Source organism: Ranitomeya variabilis, chromosome 3, assembly GCF_051348905.1.
Source record: "Ranitomeya variabilis isolate aRanVar5 chromosome 3, aRanVar5.hap1, whole genome shotgun sequence".
Lineage (NCBI taxonomy): Eukaryota > Metazoa > Chordata > Amphibia > Anura > Dendrobatidae > Ranitomeya > Ranitomeya variabilis.
The window spans coordinates 672105893-672129693 of record NC_135234.1 but is presented as its reverse complement, the minus strand read 5'-3'; the positions used below and the strand labels follow the sequence as shown (position 1 = coordinate 672129693).

General features: G+C 42.5%; 1 protein-coding gene across 1 annotated transcript in view; it reads right to left on the bottom strand.

Moving 5' to 3' along the window:
- Nucleotides 1-21619, bottom strand: part of NFE2 (nuclear factor, erythroid 2) — a 45464-nt gene extending 23845 nt beyond the window's left edge. The window contains exons 1-3 of the mRNA XM_077299785.1: nucleotides 21542-21619; nucleotides 21204-21264; nucleotides 6517-6677 (exon numbers count right to left, since the gene is read on the bottom strand). Coding sequence (XP_077155900.1) covers nucleotides 6517-6588 — 72 coding nt within the window. The 5' untranslated portion in view covers nucleotides 6589-6677; nucleotides 21204-21264; nucleotides 21542-21619. The remainder of the gene's footprint in view (nucleotides 1-6516; nucleotides 6678-21203; nucleotides 21265-21541) is intronic.
- Between the last annotated feature and the right edge of the window lie 2182 nt (nucleotides 21620-23801).

The window sequence follows — 23801 nt, the reverse complement described above, 5'->3', positions numbered from 1 at the left end:
AGTTTTTGCGTCACCACATTTTGAGAGCTATAATTTTTCCATATTTTGGTCCACAGAGTCATGTGAGGTCTTGTTTTTTACAGGACGAGTTGACATTTTTATTGATATCATTTTCGGGCACATAACATTTTTTGATCGCTTTTTATTCCGATTTTTGTGATGCAGAATGGCCAAAACCAGCTATTCATGAATTTCTTTGGGCGGGAGGGGGGCATTTATACCGTTCCACATTTGGTAAAATTGATAAAGCAGTTTTATTCTTCGGGTCAGAACAATTACAGCAATACCTCATTTATATCTTTTTTTATGTTTTGGCGCTTTTATATGACAAAAACTATTTTATAAAAAAAATAACGATTTTTGTATCGCTTTATTCTGAGGACAATAACTTTTTAATTTTGCGGATGATGCATGTGTATGGCGGCTTGTTTTTTGCGGGACAAGATGACGTTTTCAGTGGTATCATGGTTATTTACATCTGTCTTTTTGATCGCGTGTTATTCCACTTTTTGTTCGGCGGTATGATAAAGCGTTTTTGCCTCGTTTTTTTTTTTTACGGCGTTCACTGAAGGGGTTAACTAGTGGGACAGTTTTATAGGTGGGGTCGTTACGGACGCGGCGGTACTAAATATGTGTACTTTTATTTTTTTTATTATTTAGATAAAGGAATGTATTTATGGGAATCGCTCTTCTTATCTGCATCTCAAAAACATTTCTAGAATTCGCCCTTTTCTTACTTTCGACTCTGCAAAAACTCTTACTGTTTCACTTATTCATTCTCGTCTGGACTATTGTAACTCTCTACTAATCGGCCTCCCTCTTACCAAACTCTCCCTGCTCCAATCTGTCCTGAATGCGGCTGCCAGGATCATATTCCTCACCAACCGTTACACCGATGCCTCTACCTTGTGCCAGTCATTACACTGGCTACCCATCCACTCCAGAATCCAGTACAAACTACTACCCTCATCCACAAAGCACTCCATGGCTCAGCACCACCCTACATCTCCTCTCTGGTCTCAGTCTACCACCCTACCCATGCCCTCCGCTCCGCTAATGACCTCAGGTTAGCATCCTTAATAATCAGAACCTCCCACTACCGTCTCCAAGACATTACACGTGCTGCGCCGATTCTTTGGAATGCACTACCCAGGTTAATAAGATTAATCCCCACAGTTTTAAGCGTGCCCTAAAAACACATTTGTTCAGATTGGCCTACCGCCTCAACACATTAATCTAACTATCCCTGTGTGGCCCATTAAAAAAACAAAACAAAAGAACAAAACAAAACTTAAACCATAATCAGGTTCCTCGTATCATGTTCTCATACACTTTATGCAGTCAATAGCCTCTGTGTCTGTACTGCTACATACTTAGGCAGTTAACTTGTTCATGCAGCTTTACATGAACACCCGAGCCTTACATTATGGCTGGTCCGAATAACTAAATAAAATGGTTACCATCCACCTCTCGTGTCTCCTCTTTTCCTCATAGTTTGTAAGCTTGCGAGCAGGGCCCTCATTCCTCCTGGTATCTATTTTGAACTGTGATTTCTGTTATGCTGTAATGTCTATTGTCTGTACAAGCCCCCTCTATAATTTGTAAAGCGCTGCGGAATATGTTGGCGCTATATAAATAAAATTATTATTATTTATTATTATGGGAACAATAGTTTTTTTTATTTAGAAATTTTTGTTTGTCTCTTTGTTTGTTTTTTACACGTCTAATTTTTTTTTTTTTAACTTTGTTATGTTGTCCCAGGGGGGAACATCACACTATAGGGTCAGATCGCTGATCTGACACTTTGCACAGCACTGTGTCAGATCAGCGATCTGACAAGCAGGGCTGCAGGCTTACCAGCGCCTGCTCTGAGCAGGCGCTTGTAAGCCACCTCTCTGCAGGACCCGGAAGTAGCCCCGCGGCCATTTTGGATCCGGGGCCAGGAGGGAGGAGATGCTCGGTACAAGGTGAGCACATCGCCTTGTACCGAGGGCCTCAGGGAAGCACGCAGGGATCCTCCTCCCTGCGCGATGCTTCCCTATGCCCCCGGAACGCTGCGATCATCATCAGTGTTCCAGGGGTTAATGTGCGAGGAGCGGTCAGTGACCGCTTCTGGCACATAGTGCCGGATGTCAGCTGCGATAGTCAGCTGACACCCGACCGCGATTGGCCGCGCTCCCCCCGTGAGCGCGGCCGATTGCATATGACGTACTATCCCATCACTGGGAATTAAGTCCCAGGTCACCTCGACGGGATAGTCATATGGGATTAAGGGGTTAAGGTCAAAATTGGCTCGGTCATTAAGGGATTATGTCACCACAGAAAGGCCACAAATGTTAGTTCTGGCACTTCAACAGCTGTTTCATGTTGTTATAGGTTTCTTTCATGTGGACTGCATAACCAACTGGAATTAAGGTAGCGCATTACAATTATGCACCAAGATAGCTTTTATGTTTGCTTTGGATGAATCATTGAAAAGCATCCATTCCTCTGGATTATTACTTATCACCATAAAACTGTTGATGTAGTTGCATTTGTTGCATACGACAAGATTGCCCTCCATGAAAAAGTATTGGACAATACCTCTTTATCACCGTTGCAGAACAAAGAAATCCGAACATCGCCCACTAGGAGATTCCACTGCTGTAGCCTGGAAGTTAAGAGCTCAGCCTTACTCTTGGGCAGGTCCAAAGCTCTAACAGGATGATTCAGTTTACTTTGTGTGGTAAGTTGTGGTTCAGTTGAGGTTGGGTCATGAGAAATAGATGCTTCATTACACCACGCGCCCTCTTCTTCCTCACTTAACTCGATTTAAATTTTTTTATCAGCGCTGAAATCTCATCTCCCGAGTTCTCGGTGACGAGATCTCCATCTGCGCATGCACCGCCCCTGGCGGCCATTTTCCTGAAGTCCACCGCACAGGAGGAAACCCATGGAACTGCCAGGAGCTCCACCGGAGACCAGCATGAGCACCACCGTGCAGCACCGCCTGAAACTCGGCAGCGCAGGACACCCCCGTGGCACCAGGACCGGACACCCCCTCATCCAGCCTGCGGCCTGCTGCAATGCTACTGGGTAAGGTATATCTGCATTATAAGACGCACCCCCATTTTCCCCCAAAACTTTTTGGGAAAAAAGTGTGTCTTACAGTCTGAAAAATACGGTATGTGACCGATTATAAAATCCAAACCACGGTCAAATTATAAGTGCAAAATTTACGCAACATGATGAGATTTTTAAAATCTCATTGATTTAGTTAGTACTGTATTATGCTGTAGTAATCTTGATGTAAAATCCACACTGAATGGACACTGTGAATTTATCCATAGTATGAGATGGTAAAAAAATTATAACTCAAAGACGATACAAGAGGAATAGTGTATAGAAAGTCATGGGTCATACACACGGAAAAGTTATGTACATGGACTAATAAACACTAATAGCCCTGACTTTTTCACACCATCAGATGACATACTATTTTTAATCTTCAATATTTTTGTTGCGTTGTACAGGACGCGACATGGCAGGGACCACTGTTGTGAATTCTGCTCTTGGGCTCCCTCCGGTGATTGTTAGTGGTAGTGCAGTGGTCTCTGGATTGTAAGCAGGGCAGGTGTTTCTGCTTATTGCAGCTCTATTGGGTATATAGGGTTTTAGGATCCTTCAATCCCTGCCAGTTGTCCATTGTATCTTGGAGGGATTGCATCTCTGTCTGGCTCCACTTGCCCTGCTGATTTTTCTGCTAAGATAAGTGTCTTGTTTTTTGTTCTCTTTAGCACGCATGCAGTGTGCTTTTATGTGCAGTGCAATCTATTGTGTTTTTGTCCAGCTAGACTTTGTTTGGATTTTTCTGTCATGCTGGATTCTTTGGAGATGCAGATATACATCCTATGTCTTTAGTTAGATGTAGTGATAGTATATTCTGCTGTGGATTTTTCTAGAGTTCTGTCCTATCCTTTTCTATTTTAGCTAGAAGTGCCTCTTTTGCTAAACTCTGTCTTTTCTGCCTGTGTACGTATTTCCTCTTAAACTCACAGTCAATATTTGTGGGGGGCTGCCTATCCTTTGGGGCTCTGCTCTGAGGCAAGATAGGATTTCCCATTTCCATCTTTAGGGGTATTTAGTCCTCCGGCTGTGTCGAGGTGTCTAGGACATGTTAGGTACATCCCACGGCTACTTCTAGTTGCGGTGTCAGTATTAGGATTGCGGTCAGTACAGGTACCACCTACTCCAGAGATAGCCTCATGCGGCTCCAGGGTCCCCGGATCATAACAGACCACTGGGTGGTGCAGCAGCTCTGACAGATGAGTCTACAGAATGTGGACCTGCCGGAGAGCAGGGACAATGCTGCAAGCGTGCAGCGTGACCCGGACGGTGAGGAGAGCGACGATGTCTGAGGCGCGACCTGGCCGGTGGGGAGAGGGCCGATGTCCAGGACCTGAACCGGGGACAAGAGCACACCCAACCAGAACCAAACCGCCGGAGATCTGTGGGGGTGCGCGACCGCTGAGGGGAAGAGACGGAAGAGAGGTAAGTAACTAGACAGGGGTCGGTAACCAGCCGGGACTGGAGAGACAAGAGGATGATGCGGAAGCAACGTCAAGAGTGGGCAGAGGGTCAGAAGCCAGAGAGCACAGGGAGGTACAAAATCAGAAGACGGGAAGACAAGTCAATAAACCAAGCTGGGTCATGCATGTGGAAGCCAAGTATAAACAAAGACATAGGACAGGGGCACAGGGAAAGCGGGGCAGACACCAAACAGGGAGCAGAGGGGACAGGAGAATCACACAGATAAACCTAGGTCAGCTGCTCAAGCCGAGGGACCGGAACTATCACCGACACCGGACCTAGGCAGAGACAGCACTAAATAGCCGCTCCAGAACCAAAGAGAGGAGGATAAAATTAACCCAGACCTGACCAAGACGGAAGGAAGCAAAACCCTATCCTGGATCATGACAATTTTAATGAAGATGGACAGTTGTTGCCTTCAAGGGTCTATGGATGACCCCCTTATAATTTTTTTCCTGGCTGTGCACTTTGTGCAAAGCCTCCATGAATGTGTGGGTACATCAACTATGCTTTCAAAATATTTGAATGAGTCCCACCAGTTGTTGCCTTCAACAATGGTCTATGGATGACTGGATGACCCACCTGATAAAATTTTCCTGGCTTTGCAATCTGCTCAATGCCTTTATGAGTCTAGAAGTTCCACAACTACATCTTCTTAATTTTTTTTATGAGGCACTCTAGTTGGTGCCTTTAAAGGGAACCTGTGAGCATGATTGTGCTGAGTAAACTACAGACAGTGTCATGTTGGCTCCGTTTTTCTGATTAAGATGATACCTTAGTTGATGAAATCCATCTTGTGGTTGTTTAATCTTTATTTTCAGTTAATGATATGCTTGTGCTCAGAGGCGGCCTGTGGGGGGTCTTTATGTGGTGCTCTGCTTACATATTCATCGGTATGCCTTATGACAGGTCACTGATTCCTCAGTGACCTGCCCCGTTTTACATACTGAATATAATATATTTTGATGAAAAAAGAAACGTTACATTCAGCAGTCAAGGGGTGCCTGCGTTGTAGCATGCTGGCATGTATAATGTCCATGTAATTATTTTATTTGGTGATATACATGTATTCAGAAAAAAAAATTCTCTATCAAAATGGTGCCGATAGATGCTACTGCATTGGCGCCATTTTGCTAGAAAAAAAAATTGTCTCCACCAAGATGGTCCTGGCGACAGCTGCACAGTAACATCTATCGGCGATCTGATAGCTGCTGCTGCACAGGTGCCGCCGGCACCATCTTGCTAGAGGGAAAAAAAAAGAATTGTCTCCACGGTGCAACTGTGATTAGTCATTTATATCAATAAGGGCTCATTTCCACATGCGAGTCACACGTCCGTATCTCGCATGTGGAAACCAAGCCCTGGCGCCGGCACTCAGGAGCGGAGCTGTGCAGCTCCATGTGTTCCTATGCGGCCGCACAGCTCCGCTCCTGAGTGCCGGCTCCACAGCTTGGTTTCCACATGCGAGATACGGACGTGTGACTCGCATGTGGAAATGAGCCCTAAGAGCTACATTTTTTGTGTTTTATTTTTCGCAAGTTCTATCTGTGTTTTTCATGGAAAGAACTCATACCTATTCTAGTCTATGGGCCTCTACACATGTCCGTGTATATTTCAGTTGGATTGTTCTGCTCAAAATCAAGGACACATGTCCTATTTTGTTTGAGTCTCAGATCAAACTTGTTAATGCAAATCTATGGGATCGTGAAAAAAATGGATAGCACTCAGGTGCCATCCGCGTGATGTCTGTTTTTCACCCACTGTCTGATAGGAGAAGCGTGAAACCTCCATCAGTTCATTTTCTTTTCTTCCAAGAAGGAGGAAAAAATCACTGAAATCTGAACGAGTCTTAAAAGAGATTTTCACTCAAATCTTTATTTTACAAAAAGTATGGAAGTCACCAGGTTGCATATTATACAATAATAACTAATAGAAACTTGGACTTACCTGTAGTTCGTTGATAGAGAAGATCTCTTGCCAAGTGAGATCCATGTCTCCTTGTGCACACGGTTCTCCCATTTACGAAAGGAGTGATCCAAAGCTAGGCTCTACATTGAGGAAACCAGGTATTAATCTGCAGGACGGGCTCATCTTAGTTCTCCGTAATACTGAAAAATAATTAATGAACAAATATGTTTTGAGCTTTTTCCAAGTTTATTACATAATGTAATGAAGCACACATTAGCAACACATTGGTTATAAATAATGGTTTATGGCACACTGTGTCTGCAAGGCCTGTAGATTTGTGGAAATTTTAGACAGAACAAATAGGATCACAGATTGATAACGTTGCTTGTCGGACACTTTTTTATGGTATGATATGTGTCCGTCATATATGGACATATTCACTGGATGATCCCTGCATGCTGTCTTGGCTGTTTATTATCGGCTAAGAACTATAATGGAGAGCATCTCTATCACCATTCTCTGCTTGGAACAGTCACGGCAGGTGCAGACGACATTTTCTCCACATCAGAAAAAATAGGCCCGTTTATGCTAATTACACTCTGATCACTCTGATCTGTGATCCGATTTTCTCAGATGTGGAGATTGAAAATAAAAGTTCTCCATTTAGCCTGTGTGACAAAATCGGACCACATCTGGCATTCTGATGTCATCCGACTGCGGTCCACTGTTATCCACGGACCCTTAGACATGAATGGGAGAGTGCCATCCGATTATCAAAGGCAAATATTGCATGTTGTAATATTTTTTTTAAACGGATTTGGCCCGAGGAAAAAAATCAAATGTGCACAGCACCATAGAATAACATGGGTACGAATGCTATTGGTCAAAACGAAGGAAAGCACTTGTCCGAGTTATCAGGTTGTTAGCACCTGCTACTAGGCATTTTTTGGCTGCATATTTTAGAGCGCAAAAAAAGGTACTGTCTCCAGCAAAGTGTTTAGGATTTATATAAATCTCATGCACACTGTGCTTTTTCATTACGTTGCAGAAAGTGACCTGTGGTGCGATTTTGAAATTTGCAACACGTCAATCTCTTTTTATGTAAATATACATTTTATTTGCAGATTTTCCCCATGGGTTTAAAGCACCACTCCAGCATTTTTTTTATTGCTCCGCTTGAGTGGTGCTTTAAATGTAATTCCCCTTCCCCGGTCTCATACTCACCTGCCGACACCTTCATTGTTTTCCAGGGCCGCTCCTGTCAGTCTCTGGTGAAAACTGATCTTTCGGCTGCTCCAGTGTTTTATGAGTGGTGCAGAGGTCACTTTTCAATACAAGTCTATAATGGCCTCGTTGTGTCCTCATTCTAGGTCTCATAGACTTGCATCGAGGGCTTGCGATGTACCTTCTGATTTCCGTCCAGTCAGAATCTGTGCTCACAAGTTAGCATCGCAGGACTGGAGCAGGACCGGAGCAGCACCGAAAAATGGTGAAGACGCTGGAGGGTGATTATAGGACCCGGGGTAGGGGGCTTACATTTAAAGCGCCACTCCATTGATGAAAAAAAAACCCTTTGGAGTGGTGCTTTAAATAAGATAAGGTAAATTTGCAGCGCCCCAGAGTCCTGGTCGTTGCAGTACTGTGGCTCCGCCACTAAGGGGAGCCATGGTACGTCTGATGGCACTGAAGGAGTTCATCTGACCAGGTATCACAGACACCAATACATTTCACAGCCGGGCCTCCAGGGGGAGCTAAGGGTTCTATTCATTAGGCCACTCCTCACATACTGGTAAAACTGGGGGTCAGGCAGGAAGTTAGGAAGAAAGCTGACTGGGTTGGAACCAGGCAACACCTTGTGGCAGAAGGTGTTGTGGGGGAAGATTCGGTAGGGTCCCTGTCAGGGGTGGGATCCTGACAGAGGCCTGGCTACAGGAAGGAACGTCAAGGGACCGTGCCTGCTCAGCATAGCGGCGGTGCCCTAAGGAAGGATCAGAAGCGAGATATATTGTGCTGAGTGAGAAACGAGATCAAAGCAAGAAGGAGAATACCAGTAGGAGTCGTGCTGTAAGACCGAGGCAACATCCTACTGAGGCGCACAACCGGCGGCCGGAACGCCAAGGAAGTATTTATAAATTCAGCTTCAAGCAATACTTCAAACCAATGGCAGGACAGTCAGTCAAAGGCGGGCTGTCTCATCTAAATCACCTATGCAGTCTTGGGGGGCAACTTGTGGAGAGGGGCGACTCTAGGGTCCCGGAAGAGCTCCGAGCCTACCCGTCAAACGGGTGCCGTCCTAACCGTAACATCAGGGAGGGACGGAGGATTAGCAGAACATCATCTAATCGAGTTGTGAGGGAACTTAAGAAACAGACACAACAGTTGTGGGGACTTTCCGTAAGCACAGCAGGGAAGGACCGCAACACATAGCGCTAGCAGGTAGGCACAGATTTCCACCTGCAAAGAGAACTCTGGAGGTGCCATTGGACCGGCCGGACTTGCGCAGCCTGGTTATCCGGAATCCGGACTGAGGACCCAGAGATCTTCAGTAAAGAGGTAAAAGAGACTGCACCCCTGTGTCCTTGTTATTTACTGCGACCGGCACTGCACCGCAACACCGCACTACCACCATCCACATTCATCTATCAGATACTGTGCGCCCTTCGGCAGGGTCACGGACCGGGGCCTAGCCACCGTGACAACCCCAGAGCAGAGACTCAGAGGCCCGGTACCGGGTACCCCTCGGCCCTGCGGCAGTGGGGGCACTACAAATTCACAGCTGAAAACGTATATGTGCTTTGATTGCTTTTCCACTTCGGAAGCTCATTAAAAATGCATGTAATTCGCACATGACTTTAATCAATGAAGTTTTTATCAAAACTAAATACCAGGAACTATCCAAAACAAAGTAATTTTATTTAAAACATGACAGCAAAAGGCGACGAAATAACAGCTGAAGATAATGAAATGCAATGGACAATGAACTTAATTTACATAATTGGTGCAGAAATACTTTGGAAAATCTGCAAAATCAAATACTCATGATAGGAGCTTAGTTTATTCGCGTCTATAGCGCCATTAATTCCAGAGCACTTTACAGATATTTTCCTCACTGTCTCTATTGGGGTTCACAATCTAAATTCAGTATGTCTTTACAGTTTGGAAGGAAACCGGAAGTAACCCACACAAACATGGGGAGAACATACAAACTCCTTGGACATGTTGTCCTTGGTGGGATTCAAACCCAAGACCCCAGTGATGCAAAGCCACTGAACCACCATGCTGCCCATAAGAAAGTCCAGCAGTTATTACGACCCTTCCTGGATGTGACTTTTTTTGAGAATAGAGGTCAGTGATCACAAGCCACCTGGTTGGGGGCATATTTAGTAAAATTACAAATAATATTTGTATTCTAAAATGTGCACTTTTCCATTTGAAGCAGCTGATTTTGGTAATTACTTTCCCCTGCAAGGCCCTTTTCCTTCCCTGTCTTCCTCTGTATGTACTGCACACAGTAGATAAAGCTTATCAGGAGACATGCAGTTTCCAAAATGTTGGAAATAGAACCGCACGTACTATACGTGATGTGTAATAGCTAAAACACAAATTAAATATACTGCTCAGCTCAGGTGTGCTGTATATACAGGCTCAACATACCAGTCAAGCACTACAAGAGATCTATGAGATCAATGACACAACTGATCATTAATCATCATCAATTACCATTATTATTTTCTGGCTGAAGGAGTAAAATATCTTAAAACCTAAAAATTAAACTTATTAATATCAAATCTGCTGGGATTGCACCATTCCAGTCACCTCTCCTTGCTTTGGCAGCTCCTCTTCCACGTTTTATCCAACACAATAAGAACAGGTTCACGCCACCGTATAAAAAATTGTCAGAGTTTCATTCGATTTTGTTTCTCACTTGTCATCTGTATGCAGTCTGTATACAATCTGTTTCTTTACTCAGCAGCTATTAATCTTTTACAGAACCATTTACAGTTTCCTATACTACAGAATTACAATGTATCCATAATGATCAGATCCTCTACTGCGGCTCTGGAAAGAAACCAGTGCACTCTGCGATTTTTTTTTTCATATGCAGATTTGGTCAGTGAAAAAAGTCGCTCATCTGCGCTGTCCTACTGAATAACATTGGTCCTAGTGCTTTCCATTTTTTAATGACATCATTTGGACCAAAAATGTAGTCGTGTGAACGAGCCCCAAGATAGCTAGATACCTCACACTATGTTTGCATCAGACCAGTGATGTGCTTGAACGGGTTGGCTGTCTGGATTATTTCAGCAGTATCCAACAGGTATACATCATACGTAATTTAAAATGGGCAAGGCGCGTGGTAAGGGACAGGGAAGTGGACATGATGCTAATGGTGACTCTGAGCATGGACCTCGAGGAATTGGGCTTGGTAAAACTGTGCCTGCTGCAGAAGCACAACAAACACACACATCATGTCAACCTAGCTTACTGTACCACTTTGTAGGGGAGCGTGGAACACCACTCTTGAAGCCAGACCAGTATGAAAAGATTGTTGGATGGATAGCAGATAATGCTTCCAGTCACTTTGCCAGCACCACACTGTCTTCCACACGGTCCAGTCTCTGTAGTCGTGATTCTGGACCACATAATCCTCACCCTGATCTTCCTTTCTCCTATCATGCCAAGTGACCGGAGACTAGTGATCTCACACTTGGACATTCCAAAGAGCTGTTCATATTTCCATTTATAGACTCTGGCCTCTCGCCCTGCCCGTTTCAAGCGGGACATGAGGAGATCGTATGTAGCGATGCCCAAATATTTGAGCAGCCACGCTTACAAGAAGCGACAGTGGGAAAATGCGATTACTGTTGCAAGAGGTGGATGGTGATGAGACACAATTGCCAACAAGTGATGTTGCTAAGTCAGCAAGTCAGGAGGACCAGAGTGCAGAAGTAGAAGACGAGGTTGTGGACAATGAAGTCACTGACCCAAAAGAAGAGGTGGTGGACAATGAAGTCACTGACCCAAACTGGGAAGGTGACATGCAGAGCATGGACACCAGCGCAGGAAGAGGCAGTGGGGTGGCTACAGACACAAGGCGGGCAACTGTTCCCCAGAGCACCAACATGGGTGAAGTTGCCAGGCCAAGGGTTAGTAGTTCCCATGTCTGTCACTTTTTTAAAGACAGTCCATTTAAACAAAAAAAAAATCATTTGCAACATCTGCCAATCCAGCATCAACAGGTACAGCACAACTACCAGCCTGACCACTACCAGTATGCTCAGGCACATGACAGCAAAGCACCCGACTAGTTGGGCTGAACACCAGGGTCCAGAAACAGTGTCTGCAGGTGACACCACTGCCTCTTCTCCTGTTTTACATTCCAATCCCCTGTCGATGATACAGGTAAAGATGCCTCCCAGCCTGCACCTGTTGTTGCACACTTGCAACCACCATCAGCAACCATTGTCACAGCACAGCGTTCAGCTTTCCCTACACTAGTTCTTGGAAAAGAAGTATAAATACGCAGGCACTCACCCACAGGCCACAATACTAAACGGCTACATTAGTGCTGCTGGGGGTATTACAACCGATAGGCGCAGCCGCCTGTCAACTGAAAATGCTGACAGGTTGACTCTTCTTAAAATGAACAAGGGCTGGATTGCCCAGGACTTCACAACACCACCGGATGACGGCAGCGGAACATAAATTCATATCCAGTGTTTATTTTCTGTCCTCATGGACCCCTTCCCACCCAAATATGGGTATACTCTTCAGGATTTTGTCTATTTTGTGTCATCCTTCTCCTGCTTCTCCACCACCACATCAACAGGGTGATCATTGTACCCTCGCTATAACTTATTTAAGGGTATTTATGATGCCCACATTAAAAGTTTTAGAGGCCTACCTCGAAAAGTACTACTTTACATAGCTAGTATTAGTACATCCTTTTCTGATCGTACAGACATTTGACCTATGCAGTCAACCTCTGCCTCAAATAATAACACATTATCCACCACTGCAACCTTTGAATGGTCACATGCCTACCCCCACCACAAAACAGACCGGTAGGGGACTGAGACAACCCTACAAAGTAGGTGAGTATATGTTTATTTTCGTGCCATCAGATGCCTTTAAAAAAAAACAAATGAAAAAAAGGGTGGATAACCTATCAAATGCTACTGTACAGCTCTGGCAAAAATTAAGAGACCACCACATCAAAACCCTGTCATGGGCAGCCCAATCTCCAGACCTGAACCCCATTGAAAACCTCTGGAATGTAATCAAGAGGATGATGGATAGTCACAAGCCATCAAACAAAGAAGAACTTACATTTTTGCCCCAGGAGCAGTGTGAAAGACTGGTGGAAAGCATGCCAAGACGCATGAAATCTGTGATTAAAAATCATGGTTATTCCACAAAATATTGATTTCTGAACTCTTCCTGAGTTAAAACATTAGTATTGTTTCTAAATGATTATGAACTTGTTTTCTTTGCATTATTTGAGGTCTGAAAGCACTATTTTTTATTTTTATTTTGACCATTTCTCCTTTTCAGAAAAAAAAATACAAAATTGATTGCTTGGAAATTCGGAGATATGTGGTCAGAAGTTTATAGAATAAAATAGAACAATTAACATTTTACTCAAAAATATACCTATAAAGAGAAAAATCAGATAAACTGAACATTTTGCAGTGGTCTCTTAATTTTTGCCAGAGCTGTATATCTATAGCCAAAGCTTTATAGGCTACACGGTCCATAAGCTGAGGTGCGTGAACTGTGCTGCTTGGAAAAAGCAACCACATAGCCCTGGAATTAAAGTACTGTATATAGAAAAATACACTGTATTCAGAATTGTTAGGCAATTTGTATTTTTGATTATTAATTTTATTATTGAACAACTACTTTGCTGTCATTAAATTAAAAGAGCTTAATCAACCAGAAACCGGAATATTTAAGAGAGTAAAAGTGATGTTTTGTCTTTCTTAGGACAATACCTATGTGTTCAGAATTATTATGTAACTCAATGAAAAACATAAATTTTCCCATCTCAATTGTTTGTTTTATCTTTTAAAGTGGGAATAATAACCAAACAACTTTACATGTACAAAATACATTTCTGACATTTAAAAAAAAAAATATTGGTGACCAATATAGCCGCCCTTCTTTTCAATAACATAAGCTCCATCCATGGAGTATGTTAGTTTCTTTATCTGTTGACAAACAATTATGGTATTTGAGTGGCGCCAACCACAGCCTACCAGACACTGTTCAGAGTGGTGACTGCTTTACTTCTCCGTAAATTTACAATTAAAGAAGGGCCTACAAGTTCTCAATAGGGTTTAGGTCAGGTGGGGAAGGAGCCGTGTCATTATTCCTTCATCTGTAAGGCCTTTATTGGCAGCCAAGCAGTGGAGACGTTGATGCATGAAATGGAGCCTTGTCCTGCATAAAAATCATGATTTTCTTGAAAGATGCAGACTTTTTCTTGTACCACTAAAAATGGTGTGTTCTAAAATCTAGCAGTAGATTTGGGAGTTGATTTTGATTTCTCTTCAAACCGAAAAAGTCCAGCTAGCTCATCTTTAATAATACCAGTCCATAGCTGTACCCCACCTCAATTTTGCTGGTGCAAAGAGCAACTCTGAGCCCATTACTGATCGAGCTACGGGCTCATCCATTTAGTCTTTCTAGAGTCACTCTCATTTCATCTGTTCATAAAACCTTTGAAAAATCTGTCTTCAGAAAGTTCTTAGCCTAGTGTTGACATTTCCACTTCTGTGTCTTGATCAGTGATGGTTGGGTTTCAACCGTCTTACTTTGATCATGTCTCTGAGGACTACATACCTTGTACTTCTGGGCACTCCAGGAAGGTTATAGATCTGGAATATGACAGAACTGGAGAATAATGGCTTCTTGGTCGCTTCACGTTTGATTCTTCTCAAATCTGTAGTAATATCCTTTTTTCTTAAAAAAATTTTTGTGGCCCTGTTTATTATTTGCAGCAAATCTTTTGATGGTTCTGTGAACAAGCCACAATATCTTAGGAATTTCAAGAGCACTGCATCTCCCTGTAAGACTTGTCACAATTGTTGATTTTTCACAGTTGGTTAAATCTATTTTTTGGCCTATTTTGCCTGAGTGATACAAGCTACCTAATAATTCTGCACACTTTGATACAGGGTGTTGTATCCTTAGGCCTCTCCCCCCTTATTATACAAATACACATCACCTGATCAGCATCATCCAATAGCCATTCAAGTTTATACAGCTTGGAGCTAGAAAATCTGCATAAATTGATTATATGGTGAAAATACTTGCCTAATAATTCTGCACACAGTGTAATTATGTGTCTACTATACTTTCATAAGTGATTATATTCTCAATAGCAGCACAGACTGATAATAATAATATAGAACACTATAGTCAACTAATATAAATGAAGAAAAAGAAGCGCTGTGGTAAGTGTGGGTCCAGGCCTCTGAGCCTCGGCTTAAAGTCCTCCAATAATATAAAAAAAGGCAGCACTCCTCAGTATGAGAAGTCCTTTACCCATATCTGAGCGACCTCTCAGCACTAAACAGATCAACCATATACACAAATGATTTACTTTAGGACTTTCTTCACCCAGAGTCCTGTTGACTCTTTATATAGCGCCAACATATTAAGCAGCACTTTACATTATAGAGGGGACTTGTACAGACAATAGTCATTGCAGCATAACAATAAACACAGATCAAAACAGATACCAGGAGGAATGAGGGCCCTGCTCGCAAGCTTACAAACTATGAGGAAAAGGGGAGACACGAGAGGTGGATGGTAACAATTGCTTTCGTTGTTTGGATCAGCCATAGTGTAAGTGTATGTGTCCACGTTCAGGATTGCATCAGGATTTAGTCAGGATTTTTCATCAGTATTTGTAAGCCAAAACCAGGACTGGAACAATTAGAGCAAAAGTATAATAGAAACATATGCTCCACTTTTGCATTTATCACCCACTCCTGGTTTTGGCTACAAATACTGATGAAAAATCCTGACCAAATCCTGATGCAATCCTGAACGTGGACACATACCCTAAGGCGCCGGTTTGAAAACGTAAACAGCGCTGAGGGGGCGGCGCAGAAAGACCAAGAAGATGTGAGTGACGGCAGAGGAGCGTTTCGAGCTGGGGAGTGAGGAGCCGCCTCCCTGGTTAGAGACAGCAATGGTGGCTAAGTATCAAATCGCTTTTTTGGGGGGTATACTTGAACCTAAAACTAAAAGAGCCACCTTGTTAGAATGCAGCATTACTGCTGCACAAGGTGGCTCTTTTAGTTTATAACAGCTGGAGGGGGGTGACAGTGGCCCTTTAAGATGGGCCTGCACATGTGCCTTCTTGAGCAAGGAGACCTTGCTGGTACTGCAGGATTTTAAACTTTTACGGCGTAATGTGTTAGCTTTGGTTTTCTTGGTGACTGTGGTTCCAGCTGATTTGAGATCATTAACAAGTACCCCCCCCCATGTAGTTTTAGGCTGATCTCTCACTTTTTTCATGATCAAGGATACCCCATGAAGTGAGATTTTGCATGGTGCCCCAGATCGATGTTGATTGACAGTCAATTTGTATTTCTTCTATTTTCTTACTATTGCATCAACAGTTGTCTCCTTTTCACCCAGTGTCTTATGTATTGTTTTGTAGCCCATTCAAGCTTTGTGCAGATCTATGATCCTGACATCCTTAGAACGCTCTTTGCTCTTGCCCATGTTGTAGAGGTTAGAGACTGACTGATTAATTGAGTCTGTGGACAGGAGTCTTTTATCAAGGTGACTATGTAAGACCGCTGTCTTTAATGCAGGAAACGAGTTGATTAGGAGCGTCTAACTGGTCTGTAGGAGCCAGAACTCTTAATGGTTGGTAGGGAATCAAATTCTTATTTCTCACTGCAAAATGCAAATAAATTTACATAATTTATATAATGTAATTTTCTGGATTTTATTTTTGATATTCTATCTCTCAATGTTAAAATTAACCTACCCTTAAAATTATAGACTGTTCACATCTTTGTCAGTGGGCAAACTCACAAAATCAGCAAGGGATCAAATAATTAATTCCTTCACTGTAAGTAAAACAAAAACTATGTATGTTCAGTATCTGCATAATCGTACTGACGTTGGGAATCACATTGCCCGGTCATTTTTACCATAAAATGAACTCTGTGAAAAAACAAACTATTTTGCCACACATAGAATTTTTTCCCTCTTTCCAGCACATCACATGATAAAATGGATGATGTCATTCAAAAGTACAACTTGTCCCCGTCCGCAAAAAAGAAGCCCTCACACGGGTTTGTCAATGGTAAAAATAAAAAAGATAGGGCTCTTGGAATAAGAGAGGGTGGTGTGGGGGCAAAACCGAAAAAATACAAAATTAGGTGGTCCTTAAGCAATTAACGTAGTATTGTTCAGCTTACTATAAGGATGAGGGCTATTCCTGACTTTTCTATGGGGTCCAATAGATATTTTATACCCTTGCTCCTGATTACACTTAGTAAACCTAGCACAAATACTAATAAAGCCCTTTTTGCAAATTAAATTGGACCCTTTGTTTTTCATTTTCCGGGCTCAGATAATAGGATTGCTTCTAGCCAATTCAAGAAATTGCATAGTTTGTATTTGTAGTTGGCCCAACACATTCCAAAGTTTCTCCATTTTCTGAAAATACTGTGTAAGTAGATCACACCACGATGTAACACTGAAGTAGGTTGGAAGACCTGCAGAATCCTCGCACATTCAGGATACATGTCTACAAGCCAATACTGCGCTTGTATCACAAAGGTGACCCAATGGCTTCTATATCGTGTGGATGATGTTCAGTTACTGATGGTTCTACTGCCTTTACTGCTTTTGTATGTGGTCTGTTGGATAAGACACAATGTAGTTTATGTTGTAGTGCCGTCTGTACTGGAAATACAAGTGTTTCAGTTATTACATAACTTTCTAGCAAAATTGTGACACTGAAGACTTGGCTAAGGAGGATGCAAGTGTGCTTGTGATAGGGACAATGTATGGCACAGAGAAATAGAGTAGTTACAGAAAAAGGCAAGTGAAAGTAAGTTATTCTCTGTCCGCAGAATAGGTAATAACGTACTGATCAGTGGGTGTCCCATTACCGATAGGTAGAAAGAGGAATTGTTATCCCCTATGGGGAACCTTCGTCCTTGTAACAAAATGGGTGACAGGTCAGGCGCTCGAACACCGCTCCACTCATTCTCTATGAAACTGTTGGGAAATGCTCAGCTCAGCACTTGGCAGCCCCATAGGCAATGACTGGAGCAGCGGGTGAGCATCTGCACTTCTGCTACATTCTAACAGGGATAAAAGTTCCCCATTCTACCCACCGATGCGGGTTACAGCAGTCGGACCCCCACTGATCAATAAGTGATTAGATCTTGTGTAAATAGGTAATAATTTGTTTTCACCAGACTACCAACGCCTTTGAGTCTGCTCCAGTTATTCCTAAAGGGCATCTAATGCCCCTGCAGGTGACACTAGCGGGAACATAATGCGTTATTAGTATAACAATATACAATGAGCTCCTCAGCTCCCTCTAGTGGCAAACGCCGCTGTCCGGAATGTTAGCATTTAGGGAAAGCCAGTTCGGTGTAGCCATCTGCGGGGGCTGATGAGCGCTGTATCGAACAGTAAATGAACAGAATGTCTATAAAGGGCATTTCTAGCTTTGTTTTAGAAAACCAGAGCTTTGACTGGTGTTGAAAAATGTACTTTGCATCCATTTTAAAAACAAAATGGGGTTCAAGGGCAAACATTCACTTTAAAGGGTTATCAGAGTTTCAAGTTATCTCCAATCCACAGAATAGTGAATAAATTACTGATCACTGGGGATCTGACATGGGTCCTCCAATTATGGCGAGAAAGGGCTCTGTCATTTATTGTGTATGGGACTGTAGGAGTAAGCACAATGCCGTACTCAGCTACTTGCGACAATTCCATAGAAACATATGAATAGGGGATCATTTCACATGCTGAGAACAACCCTTTAAGTCATTGTAACTTTCATTCTGTCCAGATTCAGCACAAACCAGCAGCACGTGTTGGTCTCACCTCTGTATGTCGTGTATAAAATCACCCATACGCTTGCTGCAGTTCCAGCAGGTTATGTCCAGGTAAAAGCAACCAAAAGTAATCAATTCAATGTATCTTGACGGTACTGGAAATTGAACATTTACTCAAATATAAACTGTGCAAATGGGAATGAGGGCTTTTTTTTCAATTTTTTTTATTATTATGTATTTTTTATTTTATTGCTTTGTTTAATTTAAACCTAATGTTAGATGAAATAATGATTCAAATACATTAAAGACTAAAGGCTATGCTCACACCTCCATTAAAAGGCTATCTTTATATCTGCATTATTAGGCTATGCTCACATCTGAATTATAAGGCTATTATTATTTCTGCATTATTAGGTTATGTTCACGTGCATTATTAGGCTGTGTTCACATCTGCATTATAAGGGTATGCTCACATCTGCATTATAAAGCTATCTTTATATTTGCATTATTAGGCTATGTTCACATCTGTATTATAAGACTATGCTCACAACTGTATTATAAAGCTATGTTCGCATATGCATTATAAGATTATGTTCACATCTGTTTTATAAGTCTATGCTCTCCTCTGCAGTATAAGGCTGTGTTCACATCTGTTGTATAAGTCTATGCTCTCCTGTGCAGTATAAGGCTATTCTCACCTCTGTATTATAAGCCTATGCTCACATCTGCATTATAAGGCTATATTCACATATTGATTATAAGGCTATGCTCACATCTGTATTTAAAGGCTACGCTCACATCTGTATTATAAGGCTATGCTCACATGTATTATAAGGCTATGTTCACATTTGTATTATAAGACTATGTTCACATCTGTATTATAAAGCTATGTTCGCATATGCATTATAAGACTATGTTAACATCTGTAGTATAAGTCTATGCTCTCCTCTGCAGTATAAGGCTATGTTCACATCTGTAGTATAAGTCTATGTTCTCCTGTGCAGTATAAGGCTATTCTCACCTCTGTGTTATAAGGCTATGCTCACATCTGTATTATAAGGCCATGCTCACATCTGTATTATAAGGCTATGCTCACATCTGTATTATAAGGCTATGCTCACATCTGTATTATAAGGCTATGCTCATATCTGTATTACAAGACTAAGCTCACATCTGTATTATAAGGCTATATTCACATCTGTATTATAAGGCTATGCTCACATCTGTATTAGAAGGCTATGTTCACATCCGCATTATAAGCCTATGCTAACATCTGTATTATTAGGCTATGCTCACCTCTGTATTATAAGGCTATGCTAACATCTGTATTATAAGACTATGCTCACATCTGTATTATAAGACTATGCCCACATCTGTATTATAAGGCTATGCTAACATCTGTACTATAAAACTATGCCCACATCTGTATTATAAGGCTATGCTCACATCTGTATTATAAGGGTATGCTCACATCTGCATTATAAGGCTATGCTAACATCTGTATTATAAAACTATGCCCACATCTGTATTATAAGGCTATGCTAACATCTGTATTATAAGACTATGCCCACAAATGTATTATAAGACTATGCCCACATCTGTATTATAAGGCTATGCTCACATCTGCATTATAAGGCTATGCTAACATCTATATTATAAGACTATGCCCACATCTGTATTATAAGGCTATGCTCACATCTGCATTATAAGGCTATGTTCACATCTGTATTATAAAGCTATGCTCGCATAAGATGCTGTTGAGATCCTAAATACGACAGATCTTGAACACTGCCACGTCTTCCCATATTGCCCTGTAGCACAGGTGTAAACCAAGACTAAATCTTTTGGAACCAAAACTTGAAGAAAGTCATACAAATGTCATCATATAGCAGCTGCTTCTCTTGTTTTAAAAGTATCAGGACTATCAGCAAGTAATGGACTATTGTGGTAATGTGGGCATAAACTGTCCCTCGTTCTTTGGCTACTTTCACATGACCATATATTCTATCCGAGTGTTGTCCAAGGAAAAACTGACAATACACAGACAGCACTAGGACCAATGGTATTCAGTAGGGACGTTGAGGTGAACGTCTTTTGGTTTTTTTTTTTACACGGACCAAAAGTCCATGTGCAAAAAAATTGCAGCACGCATTCGTTTCTTCCATATTTTGGATGAGATTTGTCCATTCAAGTCTATGGGTGCACAAAAATAATCGGATGCCTTAAGGATCAGCCATAGAGCATCCGGTTTTTATGGATACTATTATTAACATAAGAAACTTATTTGGTCTTGTACACTTAAGTCACTGCTGATGTATAAAAACAGAAGCCATATGAGTGACAATACAAATGGAAAAAAAACCTTTTTCTCTGGATGGAAGCGAGATAATTTTTGTATATGCTCGTGTGAGCTTAGCCTTTCTGATATCTTAAGTATTAAGGTAATTTATGCAATTAAGCCAATATCAACAGAAAGGTAATCAGACATAATGATGACTATTGCTCTCACGGATTACTCACACAGGGGGTGTACCAAACCTCTTAAATCATTTGAAGAAGTGTATGGTGGGCACAAACCTCTTGCCAGTGTGAGGCTGTACTAAATGCCACCGTGCTTTATTGGTCTTTCGATGGCCAGAGCCCAGGAAACACAATGCGCTAATGCCATGGTCTTACCTGACGTCCTCCTGATTTGACCATTCATATTGTGCCATTGTGGAAATTGGTGGAGTCCAACCTGTTGATAGATAATTATGATGTTTCTTGATATGAAGTGGATCTCATCAGTCAGCTGTCTTCAGTAAGGTCTATTCCTCTGCGCTGTCTACTACATTTGGCCATTTGAGGTTTTCCTGTCCCATCCCATTAGTTCTTCACTCTTTTCTTACTTATTTTAATAACCTGAGTCTAAAAGACCTGTCATCTAACACTAAACCCAATACTCACAGCCTCACGTCTCAGTCTCTGTCACATGTGCCCCCTCACATTGCCGTACGCCCTTTTCCCTTTCTTACCTCCTAGTCCCCCATCCTGTCCTATCACTGGAAGTGGCTTCGGCACATAGTCTTACCCTGTTTATCCACACTTGCTGCTGCTAAACCACAAACTAGAGACAGTGGCATCCTTTCCCCACCCTCTTTTCCCCACCTTCCTGATCGCAGCTACCTCCTTTGCTGTAACTGAGGGCCATGGGTACAGATTAGGGACAGTTGTTAAAGTCAGATAAAAAAGAACTTGTATGTTAGCTCTTCTCTGTAGTTCATAGCAACAGAAATGCTTCAAATTATACGAGGCTGAAGTTGGTTTCTTATTCATCCAGTTTCTTATTCAGAGCTGAAGTTCTTTCTTTTCTGTTTTTTATAGGTTTAACAACAAAAAATAAGCATCACAATAATAGCAATACATAATAATACAATGCAGTGAGGTGCCCTGATGTGAATACACTTAAAAACAGCTACAAAAATTATAGAATTGGCACAAAAATGGACATCAAAGTGGACACCTAAGGGCGTTAATGAAAGGGTTAAATGACTTTGGGCCACTGATATTACACTGCAGACATATAGAACAGGGAGCCCCACATCAAAACCAGGTCTCTCCAGCCTGGACCAAATGGGTTCTGGGCATCAGAACTGACATCAAAGTGGGCAGTCGATTTTGGCCATTTGAATAAGTACCTGGTGTTTTCAAGGAGTTAAATGACTTTGTTCCACTGATTTTACACTAAGCATACACAGATAGTGATGTCGCACATCAAACCCAGGACCCTCCTGCCTGGCCCAAATGGGTTCTGGGCATCAGAATTGGGATCAAAGTGGGCAAGCAGCAGATTTTCACATATTTGAATAAGTAACTGATGTTTTTATGGGGTTAAATGACTTTGACCACTGATCTCACACTAAGAATACATAGATAGTGATGTCAAGTTACTTATTTAAATCTGTGAAAATGGTCTGTTTGTCCACTTTGATGCCAGTTCTGATTCCCAGAACCCATTTGGGCCAGGCTAGAGGGTCCTGGGTTTGATGTGGGGCTCCCTGTTCTATATGTCTGCAGCGTGATATCAGTAGCCCAAAGTTTAACTCTTTCATTATTCCCCTTCGGTGCCCAATTTGATGCCCATTTTTGTGCCAGTTTTATAATTTTTGTAGCTGTTTTTAAGTTTATTCACATCAGGGCACCTCACTGCAGCTCACATCCAGCTCTGAGAGAGGGGCACAAACCACATCCAGCTCTAAGAGAGGGTCACGAGCCACATCCAGCTCTGAGAGAGGGTCACGAACCACAGCCAGCTCTGTAAGAGGGTCACGAACCACATCCAGCTCTGATAAAGGGTCACTAACCACATCCAGCTCTGAGAGAGGGTCACTAACCACATCCAGCTCTGAGAGAGGGTCACGAACCACATCCAGCTCTGAGAGAGGGTCACAAACCACATCCAACTCTGAGAGGGTCATGAACCACATCCAGCTCTGAGAGAAGGTCACGAACCAAATCCAGCTCTGAGAGAGGGTCACAAACCTCATTCAGCTCTGAGAGAGGGTAACGAACCACATCCAACTCTGAGAGAGGGTCATGAACCACATCCAGCTCTGAGAGAAGGTCACGAACCAAATCCAGCTCTGAGAGAGGGTCACAAACCACATTCAGCTCTGAGAGAGGGTAACGAACCACATCCAACTCTGAGAGAGGGTCATGAACCACATCCAGCTCTGAGAGAGGGTCACAAACCACATTCAGCTCTGAGAGAGGGTAACGAACCACATCCAACTCTGAGAGAGGGTCATGAACCACATCCAGCTCTGAGAGAGGGTCACAAACCACATTCAGCTCTGAGAGAGGGTCACGAACCACATCCAGCTCTGAGAGAGGGTCACAAACCACATCCAGCTCTGAGAGAGGGTCACAAACCACATCCAGCTCTGAGAGGGTCATGAACCACATCCAGCTCTGAGAGAAGGTCACGAACCACATCCAGCTCTGAGAGAGGATCACACAACATATCCAGCTCTGAGAGAGGGTCACAAACCACATCCAGCTCTGAGAGAAGGTCACAAACCACATTCAGCTCTGAGAGAGGATCACACAACATATCCAGCTCTGAGAGAGGGTCACAAACCACATCCAGCTCTGAGAGAAGGTCACAAACCACATCCAGCTCTGAGAGAGGATCACGAACCACATCCAGCTTTGAGAGAGGGTCACGAACCACATCCAGCTCTGAGAGGGTCATGAACCACATCCAGCTCTGAGAGAAGGTCACGAACCACATCC